Source organism: Hyla sarda, chromosome 2 (assembly GCF_029499605.1).
Source record: "Hyla sarda isolate aHylSar1 chromosome 2, aHylSar1.hap1, whole genome shotgun sequence".
Taxonomy (NCBI): Eukaryota; Metazoa; Chordata; class Amphibia; order Anura; family Hylidae; genus Hyla; species Hyla sarda.
In genome coordinates this window covers 231925331-231940222 of record NC_079190.1, presented here as the reverse complement: position 1 = coordinate 231940222, position 14892 = coordinate 231925331, and the positions used below count along the sequence as shown (strand labels likewise).

General features: G+C 42.8%; 2 protein-coding genes across 2 annotated transcripts in view; one reads left to right on the top strand and one right to left on the bottom strand.

Moving 5' to 3' along the window:
- Positions 1-14892, top strand: part of YARS1 (tyrosyl-tRNA synthetase 1) — a 96814-nt gene that overhangs the window by 46708 nt on the left and 35214 nt on the right. Inside the window, exons 2-5 of the mRNA XM_056556563.1 lie at positions 3669-3763; positions 12898-13044; positions 13419-13594; positions 14703-14832. Coding sequence (XP_056412538.1) covers positions 3707-3763; positions 12898-13044; positions 13419-13594; positions 14703-14832 — 510 coding nt within the window. The 5' untranslated portion in view covers positions 3669-3706. The remainder of the gene's footprint in view (positions 1-3668; positions 3764-12897; positions 13045-13418; positions 13595-14702; positions 14833-14892) is intronic.
- Positions 1-14892, bottom strand: part of LOC130355834 (S100P-binding protein-like) — a 103779-nt gene that overhangs the window by 77673 nt on the left and 11214 nt on the right. The gene's annotated exons all lie outside the window — the stretch shown is intronic.

Below are 14892 nucleotides of genomic sequence, written 5' to 3'. Positions count from 1 at the left end.
CGTGTTGACCACCTCACGAAGCGGCGGCTGACACGCCCCCTCAGTACAACTCTATGGCAGAGCCGGAGCGCTGTCTTCGGCAATCTCCGGCTCTGCCATAGCGTGTCTGCCACGCTTTGTGTGGTGGTCGACACCCGCTATCTGGCCAGTGAGCCGGGGCCCCGTACAAGAGATCGCGGGGGGTCCAACGGTCGGACCCCCTGCAATCTGAATCTTATCCTGACCATGGTTGACCACAGTTTTATCTCCGGTTTAAAAACCGCACTGCAACCGCATACTTTTTTTTTAACATGGACGTCAATGGGAAACGCACATGTATACGGTTCCATACGGGAAACCGTATACGTTTTTTACTTTGCACATGCACATTTGCATCCTAAAGTCCCCACCCAACACCCCTCCCATTAAAAATGGACAACATTTTCAAAAACTTTTTTTTTTTTTTTTAATGAAAACGGACAGAACCGTATGCACTTGTAAAAACTGTATACAGTTTAAAAACGCATACTGTTTACTTTTTCCCACACAGTTCCATCAGTTTTATTTTTTTTTGACATACAGTTTTCTTTAGAAAAACTGATTGAAAACAGTATGGAAAAAACGTGGTGTGAACCCAGCCTGAGACAAGCTTTAAAGGGGTAGTCCAGTGGTGAAAAACGTATCCCCTATCCTAAGGATAGGGGAGAAGTTTGAGATCGCGGGGGGTCCGACCGCTGGGGCCCCCTGCGATCTCTCTGTACGGGGCCCCGGCTCTCCGCCCAAATAGCGGGTGTCGACCCCCGCACGAAGCGGCGGCCGACACGCCCCCTCAATACATCTCAATGGCAGAGCCGGAGATTGCCGACACGCCCCCTTCCCGCGGGCTGTCGGGGCTCCGTACAGGAGATCGCAGGGGGCCCCAGTGGTCGGACCCCCCCGCGATCTGCAACTTATCCCCTATCCTTAGGATAGGGGATAAGTTGCTCACCACTGACTCACCACTGGACTACTCCTTTAAGGGCGCTGGAAGAAAACCTACTCCAAAGATGACTTCAAAGCATACAAGCAAGCACTCCTTTCCTTCAAGTCTGCACTCACTTCTGTATAGTTAGGACTACTTCACTACTGTCAATTTGTCTGTATTCTAGAACCCCAGGCAACTGTAACACCTTTACCCCCCCCCCCCCTTATCTCCCTTCCTGCCATCCCCCGCATCTCTAATCTTAGCTGAAGATTTTGCCACACAAGATCAACAAAATTATTTTAAAAAAAAGGATTAACTTGCAGTTCCCATGATCCATCTGCACACCTACCCAGTGCTCCTCCCCCATAACTAATTTTTCCACCATTATCAAAGACAAGCTCTCCAAACTACTCCTTACATCTCACTGGACCACCTATGCTCTTGACGATATCTGATTCTACCATATCCCCAATTTTATTACACTCTTTATCCCAGCTCTAACCCATCTCTTCAACCTATCACTAAACACTGGCGTCTTCCTGTCTTCATTTATGGTCTATTCACACGTACAGTATTCTGTGCAGACTTATGCGCAGGATTTTCTGCTGCAGATTTCAATGTAAACTGACTGAATACAACATGAAATCCTGCGCATCAAATCTGTGCAGAATACTGTACATGTGAATTAGAGATGAGCGAACTTACAGTAAATTCGATTCGTCACAAACTTCTCGGCTCGGCAGTTGATGACTTATCCTGCGTAAAATTAGTTCAGCCTCCAGTGGGCTGGAAAAGGTGGATACAGTCCTAGGAGACTCTTTCCTAGGAATGTATCCACCTTTTCCAGCCCACCGGAGCACCTGAAGGCTGAACTAATTTTACGCAGGATAAGTCATCAACTGCCGAGCCGAGAAGTTCGTGACGAATTGAATTTACTGTAAGTTCGCTCATCTCTAATGTGAATAGACCCTTAAGCATGCAACCATAACACCCATCCTCAAGAAGCCATCTCTACACCCCTCCTCTTTGTCAGCTACCACCTATTTCACTTCTCCTCTTTTCCTCAAAAGAACATGAGCAACATGTCTACCTTGAAGTGTCCTCCCACCTCTCATCCAATTAATTCTTAAATCTGTCTTCCGTCCCCACCATTTTACTGAAACCGCCCTAACAAAGGTGGCCAATAATCTGCTGCCTGCCAGAGCCTCGCACCAATACTTGACAATTTCTCTTCCTTTGACACAGTCGACTACTCCTTCCCTCTACAAACTCTCTCATCCCACGGTGTCACAGATTTGGCCCTCTCCTGGAACTCCCCATACCTCACCAACCTTACATTAAGTGTCTCCCATCCTCACCTCACCCTCTCACTGTTGGAGTCCCCCAAGGGTCTCGTTGTAGTTCTCTTTCATCTATACTTTTGGCCTGGGTCAGATCGTAGAATCCCATTGCTTCAAGTACAGCCAATATGTTGACGACACATATCTACCTCTCTGGTCCAGTGTCTGTCAGCTATTCCTTCTTCTTCTCTTGTTTGCTAGAACTCAGCATGAAGAAAACAGAACTCATTGGGGAAGATTTAGCAAAACTTGTGCAAAGGAAAACTTGACCAGTTTCTCATAGCAACCAATCAGATCGCTTATTTCATTTGTGAAAAGGCCTGTGAAAAATGAAAGAAGCGAGCTAATTGGTTGCTATGGGCAACTGCACCACTTTCCCCTGCACAGGTTTTGATAAATCTCCCCCCTTATCTTCCCCTATTTTGCTCGAATTCTCTCAAAACCCATTCCCTCAAACCGTTGTGCTCTCCCCTGTCCACACACACATGTCCAGGCTTCCCCCATACATTGGAACTCCCTAGCCCTACACATCTAGCTCTTGCCCTATAAATGGCTGCTTTAGGGTATGTTCACACTGAGGAATTGGAGAGGAATTTCCACGAGTAATACTACTCGCTTTTTCCTCTCCAAATCATTCAGCAGTGAAATCCCCATAGAGCTGTGCAGAATTTCTGCCCCTCAGTTCGCACTGAGGAATTTCCTCAAGCAGAATTCTGATGAGGAAGTCTGTTCTGCTTGAAGAAAGAACATGTTCTTTCTTTCAGGCGGAATCGGCGTCTTTCTCCCATAGAGATCAATGTTATTTTTTTTCTCAGTCAGAAGCATTTCCGCGCGGAATTGGTGCGGAATTTCCGCATGGAAAAAAAAAATGTTATGAATAGAAATACTTGATACTCCTCCTCTGCATGAAACCTGCATTTCCGCGCAAAATTCCGCGCAAAATCTCTGTGAGTAACAATATTTTGAGGCAGAAAATTTCTGCTTGAATTCCGCCCCAATTCCTCAGTGTGAACATACCCTTTCTAACTGCTCACATATGACCAGCTGTCTCCTTCACCTCCACTGTTCCCTCCACTCTTGTTGGAGATTGTAAGCCTTTCCCTTTATATCAGTCTGTCATTTACTGTTTCATGCCCGTTGTACTTGCATTTGTGTTATATGTATTTTAACTCCTTACCATATTTACAGTGCCTTGAAAATGAATGCGCTCCAAAAAAAAAAAAAATAATAATCTTTAAGATTTTCGCATTTGAAGGACTGCTCATACTTTTTAGGGCATTTGTGGAAAGGTGTGAATGATGTTATAGACAAGACTAAAGGTTTGCATTACCTTTCTATGTGTACATGAAAAAGTGTTTATTCTAATGAATAATTTTTGTTGCCAGCATCCTTCTACTTGATTGGGTTCATCAAATAAGTCAGAATGGGTGATTGTCTAACCCCAGAGGCAAAGGTACAGCTTATCACACGCAACCTACAGGTGAGTGCATGTTATATAACTATAGGAAAATTCATCTTTTAAAAGGTATTCTACAAAAAGGCTACTGAAGTGAATAGGAGCTGATGCTGCAGTGACATGGTACTACCACCAAACCAAGTATGGAGCCACCTGCTTCCTGCCTTCCAAGGAGTTACACTCTGCCAATCAGCTATTGATGGTCTATATTGTGGATAGGCCATCAATAGTCTTTCCTTCAAAAACCTCTCTATGGCTAGGTTTCCACACAGTATTTTCTGACTTCTTTTTATTTTTTTATTTTTTTTGGGAAAATGCCTCTGCAGAGAATCCTTCCTTTTATATTTCCCATTCCATGTGCATACACTTCTGGCTTTGGCTCAAACTGCAGAGGCAAACAAAGAAACCGAAAAAAACCTGTGTGGAAACCTAACCTTAGGGTCTATTCACACGGCAGAATTTCCGCATGCAGAATTCCGAACAGATTCCGCCTCAAATTAAAGCCCAATAGACTTCTATGGGTTTCCGCACTCCCATTCACACTTCTGAATTTCTGCATGCTGATTCCTCACCAATTCCGCTCAAAATCTGTACAGTCCAGAAACAACCCATATGAAAGCGGAAATTCTGCCATGTGAATAGACCATTACCCTGTTTCTGACAAGTTTTTTTTTTTATATGTTGGGATTTTGTATCTCTGCTAGCTGGGAATACTAGCAGACAAATACAACCCAAATTATAAAATAAGAAATACCGGTATGCACTAACAAAGTTTGGACACACCTTCTCATTCAGAGTTTTCTTTATTTTCATGACTATGAAAATTGTAAATTCACACTAAAGGCATCAAAACTATAAATTAACACATGTGGAGTTATATAATTAAAAAAAAGTGTGAAACAACTTAAAATATGTAATTTTCTAGGTTCTTCAAAGTAGCCACCATTTGCTTTGATTACTGCTTTGCACACTCTTGGCATTCTCTTGATGAGCTTCAAGAGGTAGTCACCTGAAATGGTCTTCCAACAGTCTTGAAGGAGTTCCCAGAGATGCTTAGCACTTGTTGGCCCTTTTTGCCTTCACTCTGCTGTCCAGCTCACCCCAAACCATCTCGATTGGGTTCAGGTCCGGTGACTGTGGAGGCCAGGTCATCTGGCGCAGCACCCTATCACTCTCCTTCTTGGTCAAATAGCCCTTACACAGCCTGGAGGTGTGTTTGGGGTCATTGTCCTGTTGAAAAATAAATGATGGTCCAACTATGCCTTCAATTTTGAATAAATCCCCAACAGTGTCACCAGCAAAGCACCATCACACCTCCTCCTCCACAACAGCACACCTGTGAAGTGAAAACCATTTCAGGTGACTACCTCTTGAATCTCAACAAGAAAATGCCAAGAGTGTGCAAAGCAGTAATCAAAGCAAAAGGTGGCTACTTTGAAGAACCTAGAATATGACATATTTTCAGTTTCACACTTTTTTGTTATGTCTAGAATTCCACATGTGATAATTCATAGTTTTGATGCCTTCAGTGTGAATCTACAATTTTCATAGTCATGAAAATAAAGAAAACTCTGAATGAGAAGGTGTGTCCAAACTTTGGGCCTGTACTGTGTGTGTGTGTGTGTGTGTGTGTATAATATATATATATATATATGATGAAATCAAGCATAAAAAATACACATGCAATGGCACTTTGATTTATAGGTATATAGGTTAGGTGAGCAGAGTTTTTACATACCACTATGCATATGCAAGTGCATAAAATCTTACATTTTCTTATAAAACTCACATAACTCACGTAGACTTTTACATACAATAAAAACAAAGTAACATTTTAGGATGATTCACACCTTGTTTAGCTCATATGGCAGGGAGGTGTCAAAACCATTCGCTACAGTATCCCCGCTGGACCAATCCTGCATCTCATTCATTTGAATGAGCCTAACAGAGTCAGATAGTTTAATATTTTTTTTGCACCGTAGCCGGACTGAAAACCATGGTATGCCACGGTTTTCAGTCCGGCAACAAACCCGGATACGGTGCAAAAATGAGCCAACCGAGTCACTATGTGGCTCCGGTCAGCTCATTCAAATGAATGAGATGCGTATTAGCTAAAAGTGGTGTGAATGCACCCTTTTAGATGAAGTGCAGTGTTGAGAGATATATGCCACTAGTGTCTACCGTATATGGAAAAAACTTGTGCTGAACTAGCGATCATTTAATATTTGGCTGTTACCCACAGATGTTAAGGAATGTTCATACGACAAAATGTAATGCCTATTTGGACACTGAAATTGCAGCTATTTCATCATGAAAATTGGCTTCCAATTACTTCATTGCAAAATGGCTTTCACTTTGCACATAAAACAAAAATCTTATCACCTATCCAAAGGACATAGATGTGAATGGCGGGGACGTGGCGTTACGTCACGTCTCCAGTCCTGTGAGCAAAGAGCTTTCCGAGGCTGGAGACTCAGCACCATGTAGAATGCGGGTGCTGCACAGAGATCGTGGGGATTCCCAGGGGCGGATCTGGTTTTAAAGGGGTTTATCTGGCTAAATACATCTTATCTACAACCTCTTAAGGATGCAGGGCATACCTGTACGCCCTGCGCCCAGTTCTTCAGATCAAGGCCCAAAAAATGAGCCCTCATACCGGCCCATATGCGGAAAAATAAAGTTATAGGGGTCAGAAGATGACAATTTTAACCCCTTAAGGACACATGACGTTCTCATACGTCTCCATTTCCGAGTCCTTAAGGACACATGACGTATGAGAACGTCATGTGTTTTACCGGCCCCCCGCAACCATCTGGAGCGGAGCCGGTCCCCGATGCCTGCTGAAATCGTTCAGCAGGCATCGGGGCATATCGCCCAGGGGGGTCATTATGACCCCCCATGTCGGCGATGGCCGCAGATCGCTGGACAATTCAGTCCAGCGATCTGCGGCGGATTCCGGGTCAATCGGGTCTCCAGTGACCCGGAATTATTGGCTGATCGGGGCCGTCAGAGACGGCCCCGAACAGCCAGAACCAGCAGGGGTGAGGTGGCACTGGTGCCACCTCACGATCGCCCTGATTCGTCGGCCGGATTACCGGCCGACCAATCAGGGCGCCTGCTGCGGGTGTCACTCCCGCAACCCGCTCCGCCCCTCTTCCGGAGAACGTGAGCGGGTGCGGGACGTGCACCCCGGGTGCTGGGGACCCCGATCCCCGGCGCCCCTGTTGGGATCGGGGCCCCAGGAGCAGCGGCGGCGGCGGAGACGACGAGGGACTGACCTGTGCGGCGAGGATCGTTGGAGGTGAGTGACAGCCTCCTGCTGTTGCTTAGCAACAGCTCCCAGCATGCAAAAAGGGCATGCTGGGAGCTGTAGTTATGCAACAGCAGGAGGCAGACCACCACAACTCCCAGCATGCCCTTATGGGCATGCTGGGACTTGTAGTTTTGCAACAGCTGGAGGCACATTCTTTCTATGGAAAAGTGTACCTTCAGCTGTTGTGTAACTACAACTCCCAGCTTGCACAATCAGCTAAAGTGCATGCTGGAAGTTGTAGTGGTGCATCTGGTGGTTGCATAACTACAACTCCCAGCATGCCCGTTGGCTGTCGGTGACTGCTGAGAGTTGTAGTTTTGCAACAGCTGAAGGCACACTGAGTTAAGTAGCAAACCAGTGTGTCTCCAGCTGTTGCATAACTACAATCCCCAGCATCCCCAGCCAAAGTAGTATGCCTCCAGCTGTTGCATAACTACAACACCCAGCATGCCCTTCCGCTGTCCGTACATGCTGGGGGTTGTAGCTTTTGCAACAGCTGAAGGCACACTGGTTGCAAAACACTGAGTTTGTTACCAAACTCGGTGTTTCACAACCAGTGTGCCTCCAGCTGTTGCAAAACTACAACTCCCAGCATGCACTGATAGACCGTACATGCTGGGAGTTGTAGTTTTGCAACAGCTGGATGTTCCCCCCCCCCCCCCCCCAATGTGAACGTACAGGGTACACTCACATGGGCGGAGGATTACAGTAAGTATCCGGCTGCAAATTTGAGGTGCGGCAAAATTTCTGCCGCAGCTCAAACTGCCAGCGAGAAACTACTGTGAACCCCCGCCCGTGCGACTGTACCCTAAAAACATTACACTACACTAACACACAATAAAATAAAAAGTAAAAAACACTACATATACACATACCCCTACACAGCCCCCCTCCCCTCCCCAATAAAAATGAAAAACGTCTGGTACGCCACTGTTTCCAAAACGGAGCCTCCAGCGGTTGCAAAACTACAACTCCCAGCATGCACTGATAGACCGTACATGCTGGGAGTTGTAGTTTTGCAATAGCTGGATTCCCCCCCCCCCAATGTGAACGTACAGGGTACACTCACATGGGCGGAGGATTACAGTAAGTATCCGGCTGCAAGTTTGAGCTGCGTCAAATTTTCTGCCGTAGCTCAGACTGCCAGCGAGAAACTACTGTGAACCCCCGCCCGTGCGACTGTACCCTAAAAACACTACACTACACTAACACAAAATAAAATAAAAAGTAAAAAACACTACATATACACATACCCCTATACAACCCCCCTCCCCAATAAAAATGAAAAACGTCTGGTACGCCACTGTTTCCAAAACGGAGCCTCCAGCTGTTGCAAAACAACTACTCCCAGTATTGCCAGATAGCCGTTGACTGTCCAGGCATGCTGGAAGTTTTACAACAGCTGGAGGCACCCTGTTTGGGAATCACTGGCGTAGAATACCCCTATGTCCACCCCTATGCAAGTCCCTAATTTAGGCCTCAAATGCGCATGGCGCTCTCACTTTGGAGCCCTGTCTTATTTCAAGGCAACAGTTTAGGGCCACATATGGGGTATCGCCGTACTCGGGAGAAATTGGGCTTCAAATTTTGGGGGGTATTTTCTGCTATTACCCTTTTAAAAAATGTAAAATTTTTGGGAAAACAAGCATTTTAGGTAAAAAAAAATATATATTATCTTACATATGCAAAAGTCGTGAAACACCTGTAGGGTATTAAGGTTCAAATTACCCCTTGTTACGTTCCCCGAGGGCTCTAGTTTCCAAAATGGTATGCCATGTGTTTTTTTTTGCTGTCCTGGCACCATAGGGGCTTCCTAAATGCGGCATGCCCCCAGAGCAAAATTTGCTTTCAAAAAGCCAAATGTGACTCCTTCTCTTCTGAGACCTGTAGTGCGCCAGCAGAGCACTTTTCACCCCCATATGGGGTGTTTTCTGAATCGGGAGAAATTGGGCTTCAAATTTTGGGGGGTATTTTCCGCTATTACCCTTTTTAAAAATGTAAACATTTTGGGAAAACAAGCATTTTCGGTAAAAAAAAATTTTTTTTTTACATATGCAAAAGTCGTGAAACACCTGTAGGGCATTAAGGTTCACGTTACCCCTTGTTACGTTCCCCGAGGGGTCTAGTTTCCAAAATGGTATGCCATGTGGTTTTTTTTTGCTGTTCTGGCACCATAGGGGCTTCCTAAATGCGGCATGCCCCCAGAGCAAAATTTGCTTTCAAAAAGCCAAATGTGACTCCTTCTCTTCTGAGACCTGTAGTGCACCAGCAGAGCACTTTTCACCCCCATGCGAGGTGTTTTCTGTATCGGGAGAAATTGGGCTTCAAATTTTGGGGGGTATTTTCTGCTATTACCCTTTTTAAAAATGTTACATTTTTGGGAAACCAAGCATTTTAGGTAAAAAAAAATATATATTTTTTTTACATATGCAAAAGTCGTGAATCACCTGTAGGGTATTAAGGTTCACTTTACCCCTTGTTACGTTCCCTGAGGGGTCTAGTTTCCAAAATGGTATGCCATGTGTTTTTTTTTTTGCTGTCCTGGCACCATAGGGGCTTCCTAAATGCGGCATGCCCCCCAAAAACCATTTGTCGCTCCTTCCCTTCTGAGCCCTCTACTGCGCCCGCCGAACAATTAACATAGACATATGAGGTATGTGCTTACTCGAGAGAAATTGGGTTTCAAATACAAGTAAAAATTTTCTCCTTTTTATCCCTTGCAAAAATTCAAAAATTGGGTCTACAAGAACATGCGAGTGTAAAAAATGAAGATTTTGAATTTTCTCCTTCACTTTGCTGCTATTCCTGTGAAACACCTAAAGGGTTAATACACTTACTGAATGTTTTTTTGAATACTTTAGGGGGTGTAGTTTTTATAATGGAGTCTTTTATGGGGTATTTCTAATATGAAGACCCTTCAAATCCACTTCAAAACTGAACTGGTCCCTGAAATATAGTGAGTTTGAAAATTTTGTGAAAAATTTCAAAATTGCTACTGAACTTTGAAGCCCTATGGTGTCTTCCAAAAGTAAAAACTCATAAATTTTATGATGCAAACATAAAGTAGACATATTGTATATGTGAACCCAAAAAATATATATTTTGAATATCCATTTTCCTTACAAGCAGAGAGCTTCAAAGTTAGAAAAATGCTAAATTTTCATTTTTTTCATAAAATTTTGGGATTTTTCACCAAGAAAGGATGCAAGTTACCATAAAATTTTACCACTAAGTTAAAGTAGAATATGTCACGAAAAAACAATCTCGGAATCAGAATGATAACTAAAAGCATTCCAGAGTTATTAATGTTTAAAGTGACAGTGGTCAGAATTGCAAAAAACGCTCCGGTCCTTAAGGTATAAAATGGCCTGGTCCTTAAGGGGTTAAATGTATAAATTTTCCTGCATGTAGTTATGATTTTTTTTTTTTTTTTTTTTTTTTTTAGAAGTAATACAAAATCAAACCTATATAAGTAGGGTATCACTTTAACTGTATGGACTTACAGAGTAAAGATGAGATGTAATTTTTACCAAAAAATGCACTGTGTAGAAACGGAAGCCCCCAAAATTACAAAATGGCATTTTTTCTTAAATTTTTTTGCACAATGATTTTTTTCCGCTTCACCGTGGATATTTTGGTAAAATTACAAATGTCACTGCAAAGTATAATTGGTGGTGCAAAAAATAAGCCATAATATGGAATTTTAGGTGCAAAATTTTAAAGGGGTATTCAAGGCAAAAACTTTTTTATATATCAACTGGCTCCGGAAAGTTAAACAGATTTGTAAATTACTTCTATTAAAAAATCTTAATCCTTCCAATAGTTATTAGCTTCTGAAATTTTCTGTCTAACTGCTCAATGATGATGTCACGTCCAGGAAGCTGTGCATGCTGGGAGAATATCCCCATAGGAACTGCACAGCTCCCGGGACGTGAGTCATCAGAAAGCAGTTAGACAGAAAACAACAACTCAACTTCAGAAGCTAATAACTATTGGAAGGATTAAGATTTTTTAATAGAAGTAATTTACAAATCTGTTTAACTTTCCGGAGCCAGTTGATATATATAAAAAAAAGTTTTGGCCTGGAATACCCCTTTTAAGCGTTATGATTTTTAGGTGATGAGGATAAAATTAAAAAATGCAAAAATGGAAAAACCCTGCGTCCTTAAGAGGTTAAAACCAGTGCAGAGATAAAGAAGCAATCTGATTGGTTGCTATGGGCTTTTCTCCAAATGTCAGCTTCTAAAATCAAGGACATGTTACTTTTCAGAGTGTTTCAGCACAGATCTGGCACTGATTTCTCCCATTAAGATCAAAGGAGCTTCAAAAGTGACACACAATTTACTGGTGGATTTGATGAAAATCCTCATCAAAAAGTGCTAGCTGATTTTAGCCAGAAGAAAAGATTGTTACTATGACAAAGTGCCTGTTTTAGACATTTTTGGGTTATTATAATAAAAGTAAGAAATTTCACTCTGTAATTATTAAAGCATACCTGTCAGGTCCCCCCACAAAAAAATGTCCATGTGCATCTAATTTTTATGACTCTACCACCTATATTTATTGTAAAAATTCCTCTTTTCATTGGTTGACTGTGTTAGAAATCCTCTCAGGGGAAGGGGGCATGTCCCTCCCTTGTGGTGGTGGGAGGTGATCGGTGTGTCTGCTCATGCAGCCTTGTCCATGACTCATGGACAAGCCTGATGCTGCTGCAGGACTGGTTTGTGTCTCAGTAGACATAGAGCTGTTTTTCTTATTACATTTTTTTTTAAACTATAGTACAAAAGTTATTTAATTTTCATGAGTAACAACATATAAAATGTTTTTGGATCTGACGGTGCTCATTTAAAGAAGAACCATTGTATGCAATGTATTGGCATAAAATGGTTTGCAGGTCAAAAAAGGTTGGATCTTTGTGATACAGGATACTACAGATACAGCATTGCAATGGCACTACATCTCGTTTTCCCATACACTGGTGCATTAGAAGTGATGCATGTAGTACTGGCTTTGCCACTTAGAAACCTAGCTATGCAGTGTGTCGCCAGCTGTTGAGAATCACTGGGACATGGGGCTCTATTGTTATAGGCAGCCACAGCACCCATACATTACTTAGTGGGCAGATATATGTTTAATAAAAATAAAAAAAAACCACATGTAACTGCATCAAAATCAGGAGCCCAAATTTATCATTGTGTCTGAAACCAAAACTGTCTGATTTTGTCCATAACAACCAATCACAACCAAAGAAATGAAAGAAGCAATCTGCTTGGTTGCTGTGGGTAACTGCACCACTTTTCCTCTGTACATGTTTTGATACATCTCCCACTATATAGTCTGTACATTTCATATCCATGACAAAAAAGCTTGGATTTTGAGGATGAACCTTTAGCTTCTTCATTTGCCATGTGAACACGTCCTTAAAGGGGTTTCCCATGAAGGACACTCCTCACCTACTCACAGGATAGGTAATTCATATCTGATCAATATTGTGATGACCCCCACCGACCATCATGGGAACAAGAGTCCTCTCTGGTTGAATGGAGCAGTGATTGGACATTGGCGCTGCTGCTCTTTGGCAAACTGTCTAAAAGAAAAACTGGCTTTGTTGCCCATAGCCTTAGACCAATCACAGCTTAGCTTTAATATTTCAAAAGCTGAATACAAAATTAAAGCGGTGCGATATCTGGTTACTATGGGCAACAATTTATTTTAGGCAGTTTGTTTGTCTCCATTGTGTTTTTTTTTTTTCTGTTTCTAGTGTTTTCTTTTTTGGATTGACAAATGCGAGACGTAAATGTCTTGTATGTTGTATATGTAATTTGTATGTTTTTCTTTGTTGTAGGAGGTTCTTGGGGAGGACAAGCTGAAAGAGATCCTAAAGGAGCGTGAACTTAAAGTATACTGGGGCACAGCCACTACAGGAAAGCCTCATGTAGCTTATTTTGTGCCAATGTCAAAAATTGCAGACTTTCTAAAGGCCGGGTGTGAGGTAGGTTCTGGTTTTACTAGAGGAATATTAGACAAGAGTGGAAGAGAATGTGACATGTCGGGATCCATTTATAGCCTACACTGGAGGTGTATTATATCTCATGAGGTTCTCCTATCATGTAACTCTGACAGAACCATGTATTTAATGCCACTGTAAAGACTCTCTACGCAGCCATTTTACTATTCTATATCTTGTTTGTGGCATTCCAACATGCCTACAGGGGCCAAAAAGAAGAGTAATTTGGCCTCTGTAAGGCCAACTAAGCCCTATGTATATGCATAGCTTCGGTGTTTTTCTTTTTGGTATTTTTTTTCTGGTGTATATGACTATAGCTTAAGGTAAATCTATATATTTGTTTAATATTTTTTCTGTAGGTAACAATCTTGTTTGCAGACCTCCATGCCTATCTGGATAATATGAAAGCACCTTGGGAGCTACTGGAGCTACGCACCCGCTATTATGAGCATGTTATCAAAGCCATGCTACAAAGTATTGGAGTGCCATTGGAGAGACTGCGCTTTGTTAGAGGGACGGAATACCAGCTGAGCAAGTATGTGTTCTTCAAGGTGAATCTGTCCATATGCCATCATTAGAAGGAACCCATCATTCTTTTGTTGCCTGAACCATGAGTCAACAGGGTGCCCCCCCCCCCCCCCCCCACTGATTTTTCTGTGCACCCCACCAACCTTGATTGATATAGATCTTTCCCTGTTTGGATACATGGAAAAATATATTATTAAAGGCTGCTGGAGTTGGGTGAAGCTGCCAGGGACCACCCCAGTGACACGTGCTTCAGGCAACATGAAAATGATGATAGATTCCGTTTAAAGGATTATGTGAACGGATTGCTATAGCAACAATAAAATATGCTATTGATTCTGGGTTTACATACTGTGATACACATGATCCTGGATGGCAAAATATAAAATTGAGAAAATCATAATCTAAACTGTATTTAAGCTCTGACAAGTATACATTTTATTTTATTTTTTTGCCGGGAAGTAAATAATATAGGTTTATTTTACTTGACTTCAAACAAAGATCATAAACACATAAGGAATTGCTACAGAAAGAATAATAAAGAATACTTATTATATTGGTTTAACTGTTTTTTTTTTTGTTTTTTTTTTGTATTTAAACAATAACATTAAAGGGGTACTCCGCCCCTTAACATCTTATCTCCTATCCAAAGGATAGGGGATAAAATGTCTGATCACGAGGGTCCAGCCACTGGGGACCTCCGCAATCTCCTTGCTGCACCCTGCATTCACTTAGAGCATCCACTCGTGATGTCACGGCCACGCCCCCCTCAATGCAAGTCTATGGAAGGGTGCGTGATGGCCCACATGCCCTCTCGCATAGACTTGCATTGAGGGGGCAGGGTGTGACGTCACAAGCTGGGCATGTGACGTCTTGGGCCTCCGCTCTGCATCGCCAGTCATCTGGCACAGAGCAAAGTTCGCTCTGTGAACTGGATGACTGGGGTGCCGCAGCCAAGATCACGGGGGTCCCCAGCGGTGGGACCTCCGCGATCAGACATCTTATCCCTTATCTTTTGGATAGAGGATAAGTTGTCTAGGGGTTGGTTACCCCTTTGAAATGCCCTTTAAGTATAGTGTGTCTTTCTGCATGGTCATGATATGTGCTCTGTTTTACAGGGAGTACACTTTAGATGTGTACAGGCTGTCTTCAGTGGTCACTCAACATGATGCCAAGAAAGCTGGAGCTGAAGTGGTGAAACAAGTGGAACATCCATTGCTCAGCGGGCTGCTGTACCCAGGATTACAGGTAGGCTAAATAAGACCATGATGGCGGAATATAATTTATGTGCCCTTTTCTTATAAAGTG